The 16,585-nt window shown below is 40.4% G+C and overlaps 1 protein-coding gene across 1 annotated transcript in view; it reads right to left on the reverse strand.

The window, feature by feature from the left end:
* Window positions 1-16,585, reverse strand: part of kif21a (kinesin family member 21A) — an 80,928-nt gene that overhangs the window by 47,840 nt on the left and 16,503 nt on the right. Inside the window, 9 exon segments of the mRNA XM_048158334.1 lie at window positions 1,489-1,552; window positions 1,664-1,853; window positions 2,441-2,639; window positions 4,622-4,734; window positions 4,881-5,060; window positions 5,958-6,092; window positions 6,209-6,358; window positions 7,602-7,784; window positions 11,898-12,120. Of these exon segments, the coding sequence (XP_048014291.1) occupies window positions 1,489-1,552; window positions 1,664-1,853; window positions 2,441-2,639; window positions 4,622-4,734; window positions 4,881-5,060; window positions 5,958-6,092; window positions 6,209-6,358; window positions 7,602-7,784; window positions 11,898-12,120 (1,437 nt within the window).

Consider the following 16,585-nt stretch of genomic DNA (forward strand, 5'->3'; position numbering starts at 1 on the left):
TGAGGAATGAGGAGATGATTGAGGTCAGGAGCTGAGGGTAATCCAGGGAACATGTAAATAGCAAGCAGGTAAGTGAGTCAGGTTGCACAACATGGTAAGGTTGAGACCAGACAGTGAGTGAACGGAAGAAGTGCTGTTTTATAGTGCTGGCTGGAGATTGCTGACAGGTGTGTGTGATTAGTAGTCTGGTGATTGGGATCTGATGACGGTGGTGGGTGGAGACGGTGGTGACTGTGTTGACTCGCTGACACTACCCCAGTAATCAGTACCTGACACAGTAATCCCAACAGCAGTCATAGGGAAGTCTGCTGACTTGACAGTCGATCATCAAGACCCTCTACAATGAGGGTAAGCCACAGAGGGTCATTGCTGAAAGAGCTGGCTGTTTGCAGAGTGCTGTGCCAAAGCATATTCATGGAAAGTTGATTGGAAGGAAAAAGTGTGGTACACCTTTTCCTACAAGTGAAAGGAATGACCGCAGGCTTGGGAGGATTGTCAGGCGAAGCCGATTTAAGAACTTAGGAGAGCTTCAAAAGGAGTGGACTGAAGCTGGAGTCAGTGCATCAAGAGCCACCGCAACACAGACATCTTCAGGAAATGGGCTACAACTGTCACATTCCACGTACCAAGCCACTTCTGAAACAAAGACAACATCAGAAGCGTCTTACCTGGGCTAAGGAGAAAAAGAACTGGACTGTTGCTCAGTGGTCCAAAGTCCACTTTTCAGATGAAAGTAAATTTTGCATTTCATTTGGAAATCAAGGTCCCAGAGTCTGGAGGAAGAGTGGAGAGGCACAGAAACCATGTTGCTTGAAGTCCAGTGTGAAGTTTCCACAGTCAGTGATGATTTGGGCTGCCATGTCATCTGCTGGTGTTGGTCCACTGTGTTTTCTGAAGTCCACAGTCAACGCAGCCATCTACCAGGAAATTTTAGAGCACTTCATGCTTCCTTCTGCTGACAAGCTTTATGGAGATGCTGGTTTCATTTTCCAGCAGGATTTGGCACCTGCCCACACTGCCAAAGGTACCAAAAGCTGGTTCAATGACCATGGTGTTACTGTGCTTGATTGGCCAGCAAACTCGCCTGACCTGAACCCCATAGAGAATCTAATGGGGTATTGTCAAGAGGAAGATGAGAGACACCAGAACAATGCAGATGACCTGAAGGCCGCTATAAAAGCAACCTGGGCTTCCATTACACCTGAGCAGTGCCACAGGCTGATCGCCTCCATGCCACGCTGCATTGATGCAGTAATTCATGCAAAAGGATGCCCAACCAAGTATTGAATGCATAGAAATGAACATACTTTTCAGAAGCCTGACATTTCTGTTTAAAATATACTTTTTTAAATGATCTTATGAAGTATTCTAATTTATTGGTGGGTTTTTGTTAAATGTGAGCCAAAATCATCACAATTAAAAGAACCAAAGACTTAAAGTACTTCATTCTGTGTGCATTGAATTTATTTCTTCAAAAGGTTGTTTTACCTCAGATCCTCAATCTCCTTGATGTAATTCTGAATCATATTTCCAATCTCCTCACTGCCTTCACCTGAAATAAATAGTCAATATTCTGTCAACATCTATCATACATCTTCCAAAGTCCATTGACTGATGTCAACCGACAGTATTTCCCATGAGCAGCACCAATATATCAATGTACCTGCTCTGGAGAGCACCTGATTGGCCTGTTCACTGAGAAGCTGCGTGAGGCGAGCGCCCTGAGCATCGATGGCTTCCTGCATGGCCTTCACACGCATACGCAGATTATTGTTCTCTATCTGCAACATGGAGTTCTCATGGAACATGTCATTGATGCTTTCCAGCCCATCCTCTCCAACCATACGCTTCCCCTGAGAAACAGACACAGTTTTACTTCATTTACCAAACATGCACACAAACAATACATTTGCTTCTTAATATTTTTTATATTTCTTTTTCAATTAAATGCTGTTCTTTGGAATTTCTATCCATCAAAGAACCCTGAAAAAAAATTCACAAAAATTAGGAATTAGGAATTACCAGGAGTTCCAGGAACTACGCAGAAGTTAGCCAATCAGATTGCTTGTTAATTTGGAAACCATTTTTTGAGTGTGATATACCTCTGACAGTCCAATCTCAATAATTCTACACTATTAGGGTCACTCCTACCTGCAAACTCTGTGTTAGTAGGTCAGATCTTGAACCATTACCCATTAAAGGGATAGTTCACCCAAAAATGAAAATTTGATGTTTATCTGCTTACCTCTGTTTATCTGGGGGTAAGCAGATAAACATCAAATTTTCATTTTTGGGTGAACTATCCCTTTAACTACCTTTATCTTGCGAATACTCTGAAGACAACATGCCAGAATTGAAGTCAAACTCACTTAGAACGTTCTCAAGCCTAACATCTCCTTCCTATCAGAAAAACTCTTTTAGTCAATAGCGTAAATCTCACCGTTCTGTACTCCATGAGCTCCATCTGCAGTCGGGCGATCTCCGTCCTGAGTGCGCTGATCTGCTGACTCGCCTTGTCTTGGTTCACCATCACCTTGTTCTTGATGTTGCGTGCTCTATTGGCATACTTCAGTGTGTTCAGTGTTTCCATGAAGTCCTGATCTGATGGGCTGATGCAGGCGATCATCACTGTTCGACTGAGAGACCAGAGAAAATGTCCAGCTTTATTTATTGACTCATACTGCCTAACGCTACAGTACCAAATAAAGCACATAATCAAGTTCTGAAGTAATTTTAAAATACTCTACATTGTTGTAAAGTCTTTGATGTTGAAGAAAATTGCCATGATCCTGTTATAATACCGTTATTATCTTGTTATTATATATACTGTTATTACAAATTTTTGTGCTGTTCATGAGAAATACTGTTAATTAGAGCAAACCAAAGGGTTTCATATCAGTGTTTGAAGAATTTTAACTGAATATGACTATTTTTTAGATAAAGAAAGTGAAGATTTAAAATATGACTATGACTATTATTTCAAGTCTTCAGAAATCATATGATGGCTTTGACTAAAATTGACTACATTGATGTTGCTATTCAGTGATGTATTGAAATATTCACTGAAATCAAATATGGTGCCAGTTTTCAGGTTCTACATCAATGATGACATTGATGCCAATCTGACATTATGTTCTGTTGAAAGGCTACATGTTTGATTTTAAAAGTGACATTCGCAGGCAAGATTATCAGTGATTTATCCTTTCAATTTCAGTCTGATTATCACACAAAGCTGTAGTATGACTTCATTAGATCTGGAATATACCACAATGCGTAATAGTGCATACAGACTACTTTTGTGTTTATGCTTTTTAGGGCTTGACAGACATGGGGCCCTATTTTAACGATCTAAGCGTATGGTCTGAAGCTCATGGCGCAGGGGCACTTTGGGTGTGTCCAAATCCAATTTTGCTAATTTAATAATGGAAAAAATGGTCGGCATGGTTCAAAAGGGTTGTACCTGACCTCTTAATGGAGTCATGGGTGTGTTTTGGGCATAACGTGCAATAAACCAATCAGAGTGTCATCTCCCATTCCCTTTAAAAGCCAGGTGCGCCCGCGCCACGGCGGATTGCAATTTACATTGCAGAATATAGACCCCCTTCAACCTGACGAGTCCAGTTTAAAACACGTGTACTGCCACAACTGGTCAAATGATTAGCCAATTTCATTTGTCATTACTGCAAATAATAATTCAAATAGTAACTCTGGTACATGGAATGACTATCCATTATATGACATGTAGGCATTTTTATCTTTATGTACACAATAATAATCTTTTACACTGTAATCCTTTTATTTTTAATATTTGGCATGTTTGTGTGCTGCTTCGCGTCCCTGTGTGTGTAACAAGCAAAGTGTATGCATGTTGTGCACCCACCTATAGGCACATATTACTAACGCAGCCTTTAAATAACAAAAAAATTGCACCATTGACTTTAGACCAGGTTTTTGTTTGTCAATGGCGCAGTCATTTTCAGTTGCCTCAAAATAGCAATGCGCCAACAATGTGCCTGAACACACATCGTTTTCAGACCAGCACGCCCATGGGCGAACAGATGGGCGCTGTTACAGATCCCTTGTCTTCCTGGACTCCATTTCCCAGTATCCTCCTGTTTCCACACCTGCACTCACTTCCCTCGTCAGCTCCTCATCAGCACTCATCACCTGCACCTGGACTCTATTGTCAGCACTCCCCATATATTGCACTCACTCCCTTCACTCCTCGTCCGTTCTCTGTTTATGTTAAGTGTATGTTTGGTGTTCCCTAGCCTGAGTTTATTAAAGTACTGCTAATATTGTGGAAATCCGTATCTGCCTCGTCTCTGCACCAGCAACACGTAACAGGCGCGAGTGCATTTGCTATTTAAACAACGTGATGATAACTGCGTCGGGCTGAAACAAGCAAAAAACACTTGGTGTCGCATTGCGCCGGGTGTATCATAGGGCCCATGGTCACAAATGATCACTGTATAAAAAAGAGCTTCTTCAAAATTACTGTTATTGTTTAAATAAAAAAAAATAAAAAAATAAGCATTCTGGTTTGAAACAAAATGAAGGTGAGGAAAATCTAAATTCTGACAGAATTTAAATTTTTTCAGAAAATTTCACGCAGACCTGTTTCCACCCAAGTGAATCCTGCAGAAGGCGAGTGAGTTTGGAGTCTCGGTAAGGCACATGCGTCGATCGTTTGCTTCTGTCTCCTAAAGCACTGATGACGTTCCCCAACGCAAGCTACATTCACAGCGAGGAAAGAGCAGAGAAAAATATTACAGGTTCTGTTACAGTTCTCCTTATATTAAATATTTCGAGCCTGAAAAGATCTGTGGAAGATTTGTTTTCATTATGTGTTATTATTTAATAATATTACTCGTTCTGACCAATCCACAATTAATGGAGATGCCCTCTTTGGCTCGGTCCCCTGTGGCCCCAGTCCTCTTCAGTCTCTCTGATCCAGCCAGATCCACGAAGTGAAACTTGGCTGTGAGCGTTTCAAACTCTTCCATCTCAGACGAGCTGTTGGCCAGTCGATTGTCTGTCTCATTGTCCTGCTCTGGGGGCTGGATGAAAAAAAAAAAAATGAAAAACTGAATTAACACATCAACATAGACTGTAGATGGAAGGTATTCAAAAATGGCATTTTCCTAATAATATGGCAGCTGTGGGAATGTAAGCCCTGTCATGTAGTTATAAGAGCCTGATTTTTTTTGCTCTAGAATACGATTACACATTAACTCAACTGAATAATAATTTTTCTTTTTGCATGAAGAAGCACAATTTAAGATAAATTTGACATTTTTATTGTTGATTTGACATGTTACTGAAACGTGATTTTGTTCTTCCCCCATTCAAGTAGAGTAGCATTCAACTGATACATCACCAAGACCAATATATTGGCAGATTTGGCCAATCAGCCAATATATTTTTAATTAGTTTTTAATTATCTACATTTTTTTTCTGTTTGGCCAAATGTCAGAAGCATGACTTTTCTGAGAACCCAGTATCTGAGCACAAATGCATGCTCATTCTCTTTCTTTACTAGTTTACTGGCTTTGTTTACCGGTTCTTTTGTCAGATGCCTTGTCTTTATTCGAGGAAAGAGAGAAAAAAAAAGATTCCAAGTGTGCACAAACTTACCAGATTAGTGAGTGCACTAAACTTCCTGTGGAGGTCTAATTTCTGCCACAAACTCACTAGCTAACCATTTAGTAAACAAGGAAATAAATAGCCTGTACTATAATCCATATACTCTCTAAGGGTGGGTGATAGAAGTAATACATTGCATGATATTAATTTAGTCAATAAAAATATAGAAATCACAATATACACATTTTATGAAAACTTTACAAAAAAATTGATTGAAAAAATGGCCCTTAGGATAATTTTAATTTTCAATTTTCAAAAACTTTTTCAACATCCCAATCCTCCAGACCCCAATAACTCAAGGTGATACTTACATTTTCTGCAGGTGCACAAACACGCACTTGGCAGATGTGAATGGTGAAGATGGCGTGAGATCGAGAACTCTGTACATTCATCTGAGTGCTTGCAGTGGTGCGGGAGAGAGCGCCCAGCTTCAGACACTGCATCATCTACAACACAAGTGAATACAGCGGTATACTTTAGTCAGTATAGTCATTTTATGTATAATATATGGAAACAATATCTCATAAAAAAAAAAAAATAAAAAAAAATCAATGACACTCACTTCTGCCTCTGAGGAGACGGTGCGTGTTGTCACGCCTACAGTGTAGATGCTGCCGCTGGAGTCCTCGTGGATTTTAATGTGAGATTTCTGCTTTCTCATCTCCATGTCACGTGTGGTGTCGAAAAGATCCAAGACCTCCTCATTATATAGCTGAAGATACACATGGAGAGAAAAGACAGACCATACAATAATGAACAGTCTGATATTTTAGTATAATTTTCTGTATATACTATTATACTACGGGTCTGTTGAATGCTTGAATCTGATTATTTGACGAACGTTCTAAGGTGTGCAATTATTTTCAGGGAAACGCATGGCTTAAGTAGTTCTAGGCAGGTCTTGACCGCATTACAGTTCCATATCACTTCACCAAATAATTTCAGTTATTTCAAACGGTCCTTATAGCCTATAATTTTTATCCCCCATAGAAAGTAATGCAAGTACCACATTCAAGGTCCAGAAAAGTAGTGAAGACATGGTCAAAATAGTCAACGTGACTACAGTGGTTCAACCTTAATGTTATGAAGCAACAAGAGTACTTTTTGTGCGGAAAAACAAAAACAAAAAGTGCAAGCTTCCGAGTTTTACGTCAGAACTCCGACTCAGTATTGGCCGACGCTGTACACGTGACCAGCACGACACATGCGTGTGATGCTGATGCAGGAGCCCGCCAATACTGAGTACTGGGATAAAAGTTTATAATTCAAATATTAAAAAAATGATGTCTATAATAGCAATCAAAATAGTTTAACCTTTTGAAAAATGTATCATTTATATTGTTTCGCCACTAGGTGGTGACAAATGACTTAAAAAATGTGTGTCATTGTATCATTTATTCAAGAGAATGTAGTACTGTAATTAATGATGCTTCTGAGATAAAAACTCAGAAAGATGTGATGAATTGTTTTTGTAAATATCATTTTATACATCATGTACAGTCTGAATAAGTGTATGGTTAAACATTTCCCCATGGTCTAGTGTTAAAAACCCCCCCAAAAAAACCCAGAAAAATACAAAAAAATTGCAATATCGAATCGCAATACTTGAAGAATTGCAATTCTTAAAATTGGCAATATATATCATGATATCATCAGATATCATCAGCACCCAAGTATCATGACAGTATCGAATCAGGAGATAGGTGTATCATCCAAGCCCTATGGTATTAATTCATATTAATTAACTTTTATTTTTATATTTTTAGTTTTTATTTTAATTTTATTAAATTTGTTATGTGCTTTTTTTATTTTTAGTTTTTTTTATTATTATTTCTGTTTAATACCATGAGTTTGGGCAGAATTTTTTTCTGACCAACGGCAGTTAGAGAGGAGTATCTGTAACACAAACGGATTGTTAAAATGAACTAGCGAAGCATCATCCACAAGCACTGTACCTCCAGAAACTGTGCACTGATCTTGAACTCTGGGACGGGTCGGCCCTGATCTGCAGCAGCCTGGCGTCTTTGCTCGATGCCTTTAAAGAGGTGACTGACCGCCCGTGGGATGATGCCCAGCTCCTCGTCCAGTATGGCCATGTCAAAGCCTGTTCCCATTGTATACGTCTTCCCTGACCCTGTCTGAAATACAACACAAAGATCTGTGTCAACACATCAAAACAGCATTTGTATAATTAATATATAAATTGTGCAGGTTGAACCCAATTTAAGCTGTGTTGCAAAATGATGTGATTGCATTTAAATAATAAATACATTTTTATGCCATCACATGAAATCTTATTAGTCCTGTTTTTTTTTTTTTTTTGGTCAGGATGGCTGAAGTTTGAGGTGTCTGTCTGGCGGATGAGTGAGACTGTTGATAAATCTGGATTAACACAGTGCCAGAGGGACATAGAGGCAGATAGCAGAGCTGGGTTCTTTTGGGGGAAGTCAGCCATGAAATGCAGGTCACGGGCAACGCTAGCCATATAGAGAGAACATGAAAAATACATGGATGTCAGATCAGAGCTAGCACAAATAAATACCAGGACAAATCTATACTCCTTTGTCCTGTCATCTTAAATGATGTTGGATGTGTTAATATCCCTCACCTGTGGGACAATAAATAACCAGAAGCATCTTAAAGTCAAAATGGTATTCACAACCTGAAGAAAAATTAAAGGGACAGTACAACCAAAAATAAAAATTCTGTCATCATTTACTCACCCTCATGTCATTCCAAAATTGTACTTACTTTATTCTGTGAAACATAAAAGAAGATATTTTGGAGAACAATGACAGAAATGTCATTTTTGGGTTAACTATTCCTTTAAGGGTGGGATTGATTGGATGGTATCACCATTTGGTAGATGGTTGGAGGGGAGGGGCTGAAAAATAAGAGGGCTTGGTGATGTCAGAAGAAAAGTCATTTCAAAGGCAGAGCTATTACATTTTAATGATAAACTTTAGAGTTTGTTTTCAATCAGACTGAGACCACCTCCCTCGGGCAATCTCAGATAGACTGTTTTTGTATGAATCTGATCACGACTGCCATGTTTATTATATATTTTTAAATGAACCGAACAAATCCAAATGACCCAGGTGTAACCCGGGCTCCCATTAAGCACTAGCCCTTCCCAAGCATCAGGGGCCCTCGCCCCCGGATAGTGTTGAACCTTGAGCAGCAGCCTAATGGTGCGTTCACACCGGACGCGAATGAAGCAGTAAGCGCGAGTGATTTACATGTTAAGTCAATGCAAAGACGCGAATTGACATCCAGCGGCGCGAATTGAGCGATTCGCGCGAATCGCGCAAGTTGAAAAATCTGAACTTTGGCGAATTTCCGCGCCGCGTTAACCAATCAGGAGCTTGCTCTAGTAGTGACGTGACGTAGCGAGCTGAGGCAGAAATTCGAAACAACAATGGAGGACAAAATCATCGTCGCTATACATCTTCATACATTTATAGAAACAGAAATAAAAAGGATCGTGTTTGAAAGAAAGTGAGTGAGGAGGTCGGACAATCTGATAAGTTGTAAAAAACGGTCTTTACTCAATTTGAGCTATATATATATAAGCTCAATTGGTCGTCTTTAGTTGGCTTGTAGTCTTAATATTATATATATATATATATATATATATATATATATATATATATATATATATATATATATATATATATATATTAAGACTACAAGCCAACTAAAGACAACCAATTAAGCTCATTCGCTGTAATTTACAATTATTTCCCCACTGACAAGTTCTGTTTATTCAGAGGAAGTGTGCAGAAAGCAGTGGGAAAGTCTGGGACACATAAAGGAGCGGGAGAGCCCCTCTCATGACGCGAATTCGCGTCTGTTGTGAAGGGATTTTCATGCGCGAATGAAGCGAGTAAACTCAAAATGTTCAAGCGTCCAACTACGCGCGAATAGCGCGATTTATTTGCGCAAGTCGCGTCTGGTGTGAACGCAGCATGAACAGTCCTCTTGCCATGTCATGAGTGAAGGGGAGGCAGCCCCTTCCAACTTCGGACAGCTCCACCCCCCTATTTAGTTCTGAGTGGTGTTTGTTGCCAGGACTGGTTTTGTCCCACTGAGTGTGTGTGCAAAAAATCAGTTCACCACTGTAGCAGCAAATCAAAAAAACAACACCTTCAACAAAAGGGCATTTCTACTCTTCACACTGTCACTCTCAACAGTGTAAGGGTCAGCTCCCCACCTCAGTGTGGTGAGCTGCCACTCACAGGATCCCAACCTCGGCCGCCCATCGGCATGTATGGGAGGCCGTACCAGGAGTGTCAGATTGGGTCCTGAACATGATCAAATGAGGCTACTCGCTCTAGTTTGCTCTCAGACCCCTTGGGAAATCCCCGTCCCTTTCCCCCTGAGACAGAAGGGGATGCGGATCCTGAACAACCTTGATGATTGGCTTGTTATGGCCCAGTCGAGTGACAAGCTATGTGCACAGGTCTCTGCTCTTCAGACACTTAGAATCAACCTGACAAAGAGCTTACTTTCACCCAGCCAGTGAATATCCTTCTTGTGTGCAGTATTAGACTCTACTTAGATGTGAGCCTGGCTGTTGGAACGCTTGCTGAAAATTCAGCTACTCGTGAAATCATTCAAAGCCAAGGGGACTTTGTCCCCTCAAGGTGTTTCAGAGATTGCTGGGCCTGATGACAACAGCCTCCTCAGTCATTCTGCTAGGCCTGCAGCATATGCAACCACTTTAGTCCTGGCTGAAAGCCCACATCCTGCCCCATGCTTGGCGATCGGCACGCTTGAACCTCAGGGTGACCCACCACTGTGTCAAGGCACTGGCACCCTGAAGGGTCCCCCCTATTGTACCAATTGGGAGTAAATTTAGGGCTGGTTTCCAGGAAGAAAGTGGTCATGACAGATGCCTTAGATTTTTGCCTGGAAGGAGAACACTGATTGTCCAATGTTCCACTCGTTGGAGGAGGATGCCCTTGCCCAAGAGTGGCCGAAAGCACACCTTTGTGCCTTTCTTCTGGTGGCCCTGCTGCCACTGGTAATAAGCCGGATCAGGAAAGACAAATGATCAGTCCCTTTGGTGGCCCTGCTATGGCAGAACCGGTCATGGTTTCCGGCATGGCTCAGCTGTTGACAGCAGCATCCTGGCCTATTACCCTGCAGAGGGATCTCCTCTCCCAAGCGGTAGGCTCAATCTGGCACCATCAGCCAGAGCTATGAAGCCTTCATGTGTGGCCCCTCGATGGGGTCTTCGCACCTACCGCGGACTGAACACCATTTCAGAGGCAAGAGCCCCATATACATGGTGCCTCCATGCCCTTAAAGGTGATAGAGAGGATTTTTTCGTCGACTGAGAATCCAAACACTGTTACTGAGTTTTTGAAATGAGCGCATGCGTAAGAACAACCCCACTCCTTCACAATACATTTCAAAGGAACGCCTCCCAAAACTCGTAAACACTCGTATTGGAACACGAGTGTTTACCACCGGCATTCGCCGTGTCGTGTTTTTTGGATTCATTATGTCGGACTCACCGCAGGTAACTCATAATCTGAAGTTGTTACTCCTGTCTCCTGACAAAAACATTGCATGCGGCGCCTGTAGAGTGTGGAAAGTTAGTAGATGATCGCGTAAACGATTGGCTGATGTTTTTAAGGCCTTACCTCGTGCACAAATGATGTATATTAATATTATTACTTTCAGTGCACCTAATAAATAGTCTTTTATCAGTTAGTAAAGACAGTTTCAAGTAATATTGCAAAAATGTATGAAACAAAACGCAGTCCAAAAATCATGACCCTATAACTTGTAACATGGTGTAAATTATTTCCTTTTTGTCCCATCCAGGATTTATGTGGCAGCTATTGCAGCATACCATGCCTCATTGCTGGTCACTTCCAGCTCTCGGAGCAGCTTTTTGTGTGCTTCCGAAGCTGCACCAGAGAGCCTGCCTGTGACAAAGCAAAGACTATCCTGTTGGATTGTGGATGCGATTGCGCTGATCCTCTTCTCTACCTTTAAGTCTGGGACAGTCCTGCACTAATAACACAGTGCTATTGGATTGGGTTCCCCATAGCATCAGCTACTGACGCAATGTTGAGTGAACAGTTATCTAAAGAGAATGTTTCGGTTACTAATGTAACCTTGGTTCCCTAAGATAGATGAGAACATGTGACCCTGATCAGACTGTTTAAATGAGAATGCAAAAGGCTTTTTAACATAAACAAGCATATTATATAAGATTTAGTGAAAGAAACACAAACCTGTCCATAGGCAAATATAGTGGCATTATAACCCTCAAAACATCCTTCGATGAGTTTCTCAGTGCAGTTGGCATAGATGGTGTCCTGCGTCGAGTTCATGTCAAACACATAGTCATACGTGAAGGCCTTGTCCTTTCCCAGAACCACCTGAGGTTCGCCAGGGGTCACAAACGTACAGATGTGACATCCTTCAATCTTTTCCTTTGCCAGCTGAGGACGAATCCTGTGACAGAGAGTGAGACATTAAATATACAAAAATAACATGCCCATTTACACGCTGAATAACAATGAGAACCTCCTGATGTGCTGACAAAGTGCAAATTAGTCAGCTAAAATAAGCCTATAATCACTGGGTGTCTCACTACACAGAATGTCTAGGAAATTTTTCAAAAGGACGAAATATTTTTCAATTTGACCTAAACAATACTTCCTCACAATCAGCAAGATACAGAGAAACTAAGATCTGATACATACATGCTTCTAGCTACACAAGGTCAATTTCACGTATATCACAATTTTCATTGATTTCATAATGTGAAACAAGCATTGCAGTTTCATGAATGGAACAATTCACTGTAATAGGAAAATACATAAATTTGCCATTAACAGAGTACAACTTGCATGCTAGGTGGCGCTGTGTAGTTATTTTTGTCGTGAAATAGACTACACAATAACGCAAGCCAGTTTATTTTTAAAAGAATAGATATATCCAGTATCACTAACCATTTGTAACAATTATGTAAGCGGCCCATGTTGAAAAATATGTGAGAATGCGTTTCCTTTACATGCAGTTTACTGGCATGCATGAGAAAGAGCGAGAGTGAGATGCAGTAGAGAGAGGGAGATGATGTCCGCTGTTTATGAGATTACAATTACAATCGGAAATAAATATTTCAAAATATTTGTATCATTTTCCGCATTATAAACGTAGATCTTACGGCCAATTTATGCACAATACTGTTAATTGCAAACCGAAATTAAGGCCATGAAAATATCGATACTTGGTGTCTGTGTATCTATACAATATATGCAAAATATTGCAGTACTACGCTCTTTCGATTTTGTTCCCCATTTACTATAAAAAAACATATTCAACATTACATGTACTTCAATGTTTTGTTCAACTTGTTTTATATTAGTAAAAAACACAAATGACCTAAAACATTTACATAAATTCCCAGAGTTCCTTGTGTTACACTTTACTTCAGAGATTGACCGTATTGACCGTATGTTTTCCATATTTAAATATTTCTCCTTTAATGTAAGGATGTTTTATTGTTCACTAGTCAGTCTGATCACTCAGAAAAGTAACATCAAACCTCTTTTTAACAAGCGGCATGATTTGAGATACTTGTCTTCAGAGTCTGTAGCACACTAAGTTAATACTTAGAATATGAGTTTGTTTAAATAACCAACCAGTAGTAAAAATGATGCTTGGCTTCTAAGAACACCACTAAAAAGAGACACTGATGTCACTTTGTGTGTGTGCACCTGACAGCAGAGGCTGAGCTTTCACTCTGACTGTGAGAGACGCTTTTGTTCAGAGCACAATTCTCTGACAGAGGCACAGAGAGAGTACTGTGTGTGTTTGATACTGGATCTATCCTGTATTGCACACCAGAGAGTGAGACAGAAAGAGAGAGACAGATATGTGGGTGACAGATGAGCAGAGGATGGGTTAGAGCCAGTCTCTGTAAGGTCTGAATTGTTTCTGTTTCAAACCAGAACAAAATCACATAATTCATATCACAGTTCTATAATGGGTAACAAACTATAAAGAACTGACTGAAATGTGTGCCATCATTCATTAATCTTTACATCTGTTCTAAATAGCAATGTCTGATTGGGGAACTAAAAAAAACAACAACATTCTTTTCAGATGGATCTTTGCAGGTCTGAATGTTTCATTCAGTATATGGAAAAGAATGTACAGGTTAGCCCAGACACCCTCCTAAGCAGGGCCATGCACAGACCTTTTGAGGGGCATGTGCTGAAACTGAAAAGGGGCCAGTTCCATCTCAACTGAAACTGAAAATAGCTGTTTCGGCCGAAATTGACACTAATTTATAATTTGCTATTTAACAATAGCATTGATTTATTGAAGAAAATAAATAAAATAAAACACCTCCAAAAAAAGGGCACTTCGGAGTGTAAGGACAAAAAGGGCATGTGCTCTGCACAGGTTGAGCCCTACCTGTGCACGTGCCTGCTCCTAAGGGCTCGTTCACACAGAACGCACCTTTGCATCTAAAAAACGTGTGACGGGGCAATCAGGAATGTTTTTTTAAAAAGCGCAGTGCAGAGAACATGAGGGTCTCGAGACATACTTTTGAGAAGTGATGCAATAACGGCAATAATGAACAAATAAAACAGCTGCCACGCCAACCTGCTACTGTAAACAGAAGCTCGCAACGCTTGCCCCACCTCCAAGTTCTTCTTCACTGTTTGGAACTGACGTTGATGAGCGGCGCTGCATGTAAAAGTTGAAATTCTCATAACGCGACACGGCGCTCATGTGAGACGCTGCAAAAGATGCAAGCATATTTACGGGTGGGCAATACACCGGTAGACACGAGATTTTGGACTTTCATCTTTACCGCGGTTACGCTCATGTGACGTTGCTGTGCCATCATGAAAGCTATTCATTTGCATGCATTTAAACACTGCCGTTTAAAAACAAGTCATTTTAAACTGTTGAATCACAATAAGCAGCAAAAGAGAAGAAGGAGAGACACATGCACATGAAGCTGCTGCTCATAGAGCACTGAGTAATGAACTGAGTAAGTTGAATAAACATACTTATGTGCCAAAATGCCCGTCTTTGCAAGTATCCTCATAAACACGGTCATTCATGTCTTAAGTGAACATAAACAGCTCAAAAAGAAAATGCATGTGAATCAGTATATTGGTTCCATGCATTCAATCTTAAAGTGACAGCAGCTTAATTGACACTGTTGCCTGTATTTTGGATTACGTGTCTGGATTGTCTCTCTAATAAAAGCTGCGTTTGGATCTCGAACCTTTTGAGTCTTGGAGCAGTACGTAACACTAATAAAGTTGCTGCCATTAATGTTAATCAAACAAAACAAGAAAGATAAAAAAAGAAATCTCTCACCTGGTCTTGACTGAATCACTTTTATAACTTTAATGAGAATAAATGTAGATTTAATTTACACAGTGAAGCTTATGCAGTGTTTTTATACATTTGATTACTTTATACAATTCATGTAGTATTTCTTATTTCTGGTGCTTTAAGTTTTTCAGGTAGGTCTATTTCATTTGTGTCTTTGTTCTATTGTAGTTTGTTTTCCTATTGCTTATAATTGGTTTCATTGTTCCTATTATATCACTCTTTACTTGTCATCAGTAAGCTTGAGTTTTTTTGTATGTTTGTTTGTTTGAAATGACGACGAAGAATTATGAAATGTCAGTGGTATCAAATTGATTTAAAAATCTTATTTACAGAAAAAAGAACTATTATATTGATATTGTTATTGTAAAATAAAATTGCTCATATCGTGATATAAGGTTTTGGTCCTATCGCCCACCCCTACATAATCTCATTCTATTTGTCATTACCCAAAGTTCATGACCATAAATGGGGGTCAGAAAATAAATCAACTAGTAAACTTGAGAGCTTTGCCTTTGCTTCACCACAACAATGCAGTACCACAACCGCATTATTGCCACTGCTGCATCTATCTGACTATCAATTTCAAACGCTGAACTACCTTCACTGAACAAGACACCAATATACTTGAACTCCTCTATTTGGGGAAGCAACTCACTCTCTACATGATGTGGGAGAACCATTTTCTGGCTGTGAATCATGGCTTCAGATTTGGAAGTGATGACCAATATCACCAGACAAGATCAGCAAGTTCCCGTCCTGACTTCCTGACAGCCACTTCTGTCATGGAGGCTTTGAACAGAGCTCACTTGGATTCCATGTGTCCTCAGGATGAAGGAAAAGCTTCTCTGGAGGTAGGAGTTAAAGATCTTACAGGCAGGATCCTCTGTCAAATGTTCCCAGTTCACCCACATAATTATCCAACTCACTACCAGATGACAATCAGTCTTCTCTTCAGCAAGTGTACAAAACATGTGGCCGCAGACCCGATGATCCAACAACAAAGTCAAACATTGAACTTTGGTCTAAGGTAGTCTGGAACCAGGCACACCTATGAACCATTATGTTTGTTATAGCCAATCCATGCTGAGCACAGTATTCCAACAACAGAACATCACCTAGGTGCATATCAGGCAGGCGTTCCTACCAATCACTCCCTTCCAGGTCTCTTCATTGTCACCAAGATGGTTGTTAAAGTCGCCAAGAAGTAAGTAGTAGTCCCCAGGTGGTTCCTCTTCCGGAGCCGCAGGGTCTCCAAGAAGGCTGGATACTCTGAACTCAGGTTGGGCGCATGAGTACAGAACACAGTCAGAATCTTCCACTTTGGAACATGAAGTCACATTGAGGTGAAACTCTTGTCCACCGGGTTAAACTTCAAAACCGTGGTGATGATTCAGTGTGAGTGTTCCAAAACCTGTTGGGCACTTCATACCCTAAGCAAATGCAGTGAAGGAGAGAGTCCAACCCCTATCCAGGGATTTGGTTCCAGAGCCCAATGTGGAGGTGAGGCCAACTATATCTAGTTGGTATCACTCAACCTCTTGCATGAGCTCTGGGT

Source organism: Megalobrama amblycephala, linkage group LG15 (assembly GCF_018812025.1).
Source record: "Megalobrama amblycephala isolate DHTTF-2021 linkage group LG15, ASM1881202v1, whole genome shotgun sequence".
Lineage (NCBI taxonomy): Eukaryota > Metazoa > Chordata > Actinopteri > Cypriniformes > Xenocyprididae > Megalobrama > Megalobrama amblycephala.